Source organism: Nanorana parkeri, unplaced genomic scaffold, assembly GCF_000935625.1.
Source record: "Nanorana parkeri isolate BGI_ZX_2015 unplaced genomic scaffold, ASM93562v1 scaffold1001, whole genome shotgun sequence".
Lineage (NCBI taxonomy): Eukaryota > Metazoa > Chordata > Amphibia > Anura > Dicroglossidae > Nanorana > Nanorana parkeri.
In genome coordinates, this window is record NW_017307269.1 from 267,996 (window position 1) to 274,971 (window position 6,976).

At 39.5% G+C, this 6,976-nt stretch overlaps 1 protein-coding gene across 5 annotated transcripts in view; it reads left to right on the forward strand.

Moving 5' to 3' along the window:
• The window catches only part of FBXW7 (F-box and WD repeat domain containing 7), a 175,584-nt gene that overhangs the window by 65,727 nt on the left and 102,881 nt on the right, over positions 1 to 6,976 (forward strand). Inside the window, exon 1 of one of the 5 annotated variants that reach the window (XM_018567035.1) lies at positions 5,059 to 5,205. The exons of the other annotated variants lie outside the window; for them this stretch is intronic. Within the exon in view, the coding sequence (XP_018422537.1) occupies positions 5,059 to 5,205 (147 nt within the window). Of the gene's footprint in view, positions 1 to 5,058; positions 5,206 to 6,976 lie in introns of those variants that run through there. 5 annotated transcript variants of the gene reach the window in all.

Sequence of the window (6,976 nt, forward strand, 5' to 3'; positions counted from 1 at the left end):
AATCTTTCCCTCCCCCCCCCCCCCCTTTTCTATGTAAAAACAAACCTGTTCATACATACATTATATTTTGGTTATATTTTCTGGTTGATTACTCCCCTCATAATGCAGCCTCCCTTGCCCTACATTCAAGAATTGGAGATACCGGATCTTGACGTCTGACTGTTATCCAGTTGCTTTATTTATGTGGACATACACTGGCTTTGCCCACCCCTCAGTTGGACTGCTTTTGGGCATCCCACATGTCACATACTATTCTACGATCCTGTGTCCTTTGAAGGATGATAAAGAAAATAGGATTTTAGTTCTTAACGTAAAATCATTTTCTGGAACTCCATTAAGGTCCCACCACTTTGCCTTATGTACTGCTTGCTTACAAAACTGAAGCATGACAGTTGGAGGCAGGGGGCTAGCTACCCCCTGTAGGTGGCAGTATAGCCCACATCTGATTTTTTCCCCGTCTATTAGGTTTTGTCCAATGTGTCCATGGTAAAAAAAAATAGGCAGACCAATAAAAAAAACTTATTACAAAGCTCATATTTAATGCGCACATATGTGTGCTTTCCATTGCTATGTTATTAATGGTCTGTAAGATTGTTAAACACAGTGTTGCAATGGATTGAATTGGTGTGGCAAAACTGCTTAGACACTTTAAACAGTATTTTGTGAGTGTTCACTGTGAGGAGGAAACATGTGTTGTTCCCCTATTTATAATTTGCCGATCTGTATCGCTAGAACATAAGGTAGCTGATCTATCTGAGGGTTTAGAGGTGTTTGAAAACTGACTTTGAACCGCCCTAGCCAGTGCTGCATTCTCAGAACACTTCTTCCAGCAGCTGCACAGGACTCTGAAGCACATGACTTTCCCAAGTGTTGGCAGTTAGATTGCTTGTTTTGGGAGGGAAGCATGTAGTTTGTCTTCAAAGATGTGCTATCCTGTGGATCTACAAGACTTTTACCAGTGCTGAGCAAACTTGTACAGGTTTTAAATTAGCACCTCTTCAGCGTTATACCACCATATGTCTCTCTTCTTCACTACACTGTTAGGAACTCAAGTATTAAGCATTTTTTATTTCTAGGTGTACCCTGCACAGCTGAAAGCCCCCTCATTAATCCTTGTGAGCAGCACAACTGTATTGTACAGTCTGCTTTCTATTGTACTGTTTGGTTTTTGCTTCTTTTTTTTTTTTTTTTTGCTTCTAGTTTTTCCATTATGGGAAAGGGTTTGAATTTGTTTTTTTTATTACTCTTTGGCCCAGTTGAGGAAATTCCCCTCATTTCCTGTACCAGGACAGGTAGTGAGGAAATGTTCTCATTGGGGAAAAATTTTGATGCGGTTTCAACTCTTGCCCACTCTTGTGTGGACACAATGGGGAGGGTTTTCCTACCTTTCCCTCATAATAACCACCTGGCAATAAAACAGGAAGTGAGGAAAAATATCCCTTAAAGTGGTACAGGTGGCAATTTAAAAGCTGACCGGATTTAACTGTTCCCCTTTCTAAAACTAAAATAATGAATTGGCTGGCACTTCTGTCTGCCTTCATTGCTTTTCATTGAGCGATTTGGCTTACGTTTCCAGGCTTCAGTAAACTCTACAGAGAGCATTAACCACTTGCCGTCCGGAGCAATTTCTTACATTTGCACACACTAGATATCTGATTTTTTGGCTAGAAAACAGTTTCAGACCACCAAACAATGATATATGTTCTGAAAGCGGAGGCCCAGTAGAATAAAAAGATGCTAGTTGCAATTTTCTATGTTGCACGGTATTTGTGAAAATGTTTATCAAACAAGTATTTTTAGGATAAAATACACTAAAATTAAGTTTAGTGCACAGTAACAGAATATAATACCCAATTTTGTGGTAAAATATAAAAGACGGGGTCACACCGGGTAAATAAATACCAAACATGTCGAGCCTTAAAATTGCGTGCGTCTGTGAAACCACAAAAAACTACAATAACCAAAATTTCCGATAGGAGATACTTTAAACGCTTTTGCTGCTCATCAGTTTAGTGTTAACAGTGATTGATGGGCCTAGAATTATTGCTCTTAGACGCTCACGTCGATATGTAACGTGTTTTTGCACGTAGGTGCATCCGACACGTGTTTGCGTTGTATGTGGGGGGACTTAAAAAAAAATATTTTTGCATTTTCATTTTTTTTAATCTGTTACTCTGTATAGCAAATATAATGTGACAGGCCCTCTTTATGAAGACATCAGAGGTCTTTCTGAACCCTAATGTCACCTGGGGACCCCAAAGAAGCTGATGAAGCAGAGATCTGCTTCACCAGCTTCTTCTGGCTCTAGGAGCCAGAGAATCTGCACAGTAATATCGGAAGTGATGGAATATACATCACTTACGGGTCCAGTGATAGGTGGAGAGATCAGCGGCTGGAAGCCTGCTGATCTCCCTCCGATCCATCAGGGGAGACCTGCCGTGCCGTTCCCGAGCTCTCACGGGGAACAGCGGAGGGGGCAACACGGCGTTGCACCGTACAAGCGATCCGCTACCTGTACAGACGCTGGATCGCTTGTATTTAAACAGCAATCGCCGGCTGTTTAAAATGGTACCATGTGAACTGCTGGAAGTGTTTAAAGTGGGGCATACACCAACTGGGCTGAATGTAGTCAGAGGCCCTGGGGTCTCTTTAATTGTCTATGTCTCTGTGAACACTGGCTCCTATAGAGAATCGTATGTTTTTAAGTATTTAAGTATTTATGTGATTTTGATCATGACAAATTCCTCATCACCATGTATTAAAATATGTTTGTAGTTTTTGCTTTGGTGTCTATGGGGGGAAGTTGAATTTTCTTCATACATACACAGCCTGTGCTTTGAACTGCAGTACAGTTCTTGTACGTTACTTTTGTTATTTTGGTGTAGGTGCATGGACAGAACACTTCATTACTTTACAATTATTATTCTATTTTAGTGCCTTACTTTGCAGTTATGGTTTTTGGGCAGCTGTTGTAAAATTAGTAAACACTGGAGAAACAAATTAAAGTGCAAGTTAAATGTTTATATAAAAGGGGCTTGGAATTTTGTTGTCATTGTGTCCTAGTATGCACAACATATTAGCACATTATGGCAGACTTGCCTACCAAACCGATCCTCCCCGGTGCTTCCCTCTTCATTCCAGTCATTTTTCGGGTTTCGAGTCTTCAACTGCTTGATTGGTCATGCCCCAATGATGTAAGCCCCATGCATGCGCATGGGAGTAACTTCATCTCAGCATGCCTGGTCTGTGAAAAGAATTGCTGACAGGCAGCAAGAAGCTTTTATAACAGAAGAGATTTGCACAGTCTCTTCTGTCATGAAAAGCATGCCAATTTGCAGGTGACTTTTTTTTTTTAACCTTTTTTTACACTGTCGATTTTTATGTGTATTCTTGTAATCTTACTATTGGCGCACCACACAGGTTTTGGTTGTGATGGTTTTACCCTACCTCACGCTTTTAAACTGCTCTTAATTTGGCCATAATATATTATTTGTGAGGTTCTTTCTGCAGTCATTGAGTGCTGCTATCTCAGGAAACCTGTTTGTAAACCACAACATCTTTCCTAGAGAAATGTTAATCTTGGGCCGTGTAATGTGGCATCCATGGAATGTCTAACCTACCTGTTGTGCTTTGCCATTCTTCACATATTCCAGGGGAAAGGTGCTGCCAATGAGCAGCTACATTCTTCTAGGAACAACTGTTAGCTTTCTGTATAACCTCTATCTTCAACAGTTGTTCAGAGTTGCAGAGCCACCACGCTGATCCTTGGAACAGGCATTACATTCAAGCATCTCAGAAATGTCCTAAAATGCCACAGTCTGACCAAAATCAACATGATTGGAATTTTTACACTGTCCCTTTAGACAGGCACAAAGATAGATGGATGGTTTATTGAACACCGGAGAGAAGTATTTTCTTTGTTGTTGTACAGCATTAGATGAGGGAGACTTTTTTACAGTAACTGTGAAGAACCTTAAATATCGGTTTATACTTTAAATTTATACACTGTATACAGTTAGCATTGAATGGCTAGTTTAATGGTGTTTCTAGAATTCCTCATCAGTTGCTGGCTACTTCTGGGATATAACTACATATGGAATGACAGATAATTGATCACAAATAGAATTGGTTGCTTGCTAAGAGCAGCAAGGACACCGTTCTCCCTAATAAATGCGAGATTTGATTCAGCTTTTTGTCCAAAACTTTTTGAAGGGTAATAGCTGTGTTTTTCTATTGTGCCAGCAGAGAGCAGCAGAGGATAAAACATGTTACTTATTTTCCCCTTTTGTTTTATGTCTGTCCTCCACCTATTCTGCTCCATAGCAAGGACATAAATCCATTCTGTGACTACGTTGTTCTGATATGGCAGAATTCCTTATATAGATAGATATATCTATCTAGATAGATAGATAGATAGATAGATAGATCCTATCTATCTATCTATCTATCTATCTATCTATCTATCTATCTAGATATAGATAGATAGATAGATAGATAGATCTATCTATATATATATATAAAAACAAGCATTACAAAATAGTAATAGTGTGTTGTGCATATAAATCATTAGACCAGCAAATAAAAGTAGAGTTTTATGAAACATTTTTCTATTATTAAACATGCTAAATATTGTTCGGGTGTTCATGTACACTTAGAAATCTCATAGCCCTCCTCACTTTTTTTAAAATAATTGCTAGTTTCCTAAGATGTAGGACCACCTGTGGAATGCAAACTTTGCAGTGTAAGTGGTGGAGGGGCAGACAGTATTTTACTGTACAGTAATTGCTCCTCTCTTGCTATGGGAGGGACTGGCAGCTGCCTGAATGACAGGAGCAGTCTGCTCCTCATTTGGAGTTTATAATTCCTTGCTATACTCGGATAGCATGCACTTCACCAAGCCTCACATAGGTCAGAACTCCACAGAGACAACTTGAAAGACAGAGAGAGAAGGCCTTGGGATTTTGAGAGCCACTCTGGGCTCTTCTGTATAGGAAGTCATCAGATGGTGAATATGAGCGTTTCTGTATATTAGTAGCAGAGAGCAAGAGTCACTTAAGGATGTCCAAGTCTGATAAAGCTGCACTAAATTATGATTTGGTCCCCATTGATCTCACAAAAACTAAAGAAAGGCCGCCACATCAAACCGTTATGAAGACCTTTTGTATCAGCATCATAGCTCATGGCCTGCCTTTTTGCCGCAGACGGGTGAGTGTTTGGCATTTATTCTGAAAATTTCTAACCAAGTATTATTAGTATTTCTGTCTCTGTAGAAAGTGTTTCTCTGTTGTCAGATATTTATTTCTTATTGCAGACTCAACAGTACTGTTGTAAATGTAAACTTTTCAGGAGTTTTTTTGTTTTAATTTTGCCTCAGATGTTCCTTGATACTTCTAGCCATTTCCTTAGGTTTGCTGGACTACAGACAGATTTTATAGCAGGTTTGTTTTGCAATATTATTCTGAATGTAAACACTTTTCAAATTTCACAAGCTTACCAAGCACTCTGGTTAACCACTTTACAGCGCGCATAAATAAAAATAGCAAGTCGCTATGCAACGTTAGAGATATAGTTTAAATATAGATAATCCTGAGCGCTTCGCCTGTGGCTTTGTACTGTCATGTTCAATATTCACAAAGGTTACCTCTTTCTCCAGTGTTTTAACTTTACAAAGTATACTTTGTGTGTGCTAGTATACTATTTTGGTTCCCGTTTATGCCTTAGAGGATTTTTATATTTCTGTTCCACTTTTTTGTAGCTGTTTTTTTTCTTCTTGTGTATTATGTACAGTATATGTATTTGTGACATGTGGTACATTGGGGGACATTTATCAAAACTGTCTGTCTTGGTTGCTTAATTGCCACTTCTTTTATGTCCAACGCAAGTTAGGGACATATTTATTTTTTGAAAGTTAGCCACAGGACATATCTGGGCTGGTTTAAAAAGTCCCATTAATATTTATAAATTATGAGATGGTTCTTAAGTTGAAATAATAAGTACTCCCAGGTTGCTGCAAAACAAACTCGCTGTTTAGTCCCAGGATCACACAAAATTAAAACTGTCACTTTGGTTTTAAATCATAGCCACAGATTACGGGCAGATTCACACCATTTTCCGGGCCAGATCTGGTCTGGAAAATGGTGTGAACCTGCCCACAGTTCCAGTGCATTCCAGATGAGGCAAAATGACACATGCAGTATTTTTATGGTCTGGTCTGGCCTGCACTGGTGTGAACAGAGGCCAGAAATAGCATAGGGATACATTAGGATGCATTTTGGGTCTGGAAACAGTCTGGTCTGGAGATGATGTGGTGTGAATGGACCCTAATGCTAACATGCTAGCATGCAAATTGCACTTGATTTGAAACGCAGCTATGTTAACAAATGTCTCCCAATAAGTCTGGTTTGCGTGGATTTAATTTTTACAAATAAGATGATGTACATTCTTTGTGTTGGTTTTGCCTAAATATGGTTCTCGGTCAGCTTTCCTTCCAAAGCATTTAATATTTATGTTCACTGGCTGACAAATTCATAAACTATTGCAGGGGCAAACCAGTCAAATCTAGGATCCATCAGAGGCCAACAAATGGTTTCATTACCAGATACAGTAATTGCGTTGTCAGCAGTATAATTTTAGCTACTTTGGATTTATCCAGCCTAAAAATGAGGCAATAAAAATATAATATGCACATTTTTTCTGTTTATATCTACAAATTGCTGGTGACATGTTGTACATCAGGTATTGGTATAATATCAATGGAGTAGAATGCTTTCATTTTGAAGGTCGGTTCATTAACCCCTTCGTGACTGGTGACGTACAGTGTACGTCGCCAGCATCGGGGCTGTTTAAACAGACTCCCAGCGACTTTTGCCGCCGGGACTCTGTTTAAACTTGTAGAGCCGACTGTCGGCTTTACAACAGAAGCTATCCTGGCGACTTACCTGTCGCCAGATCGCTTCTGTGTCCCGAAGAAGGGGCC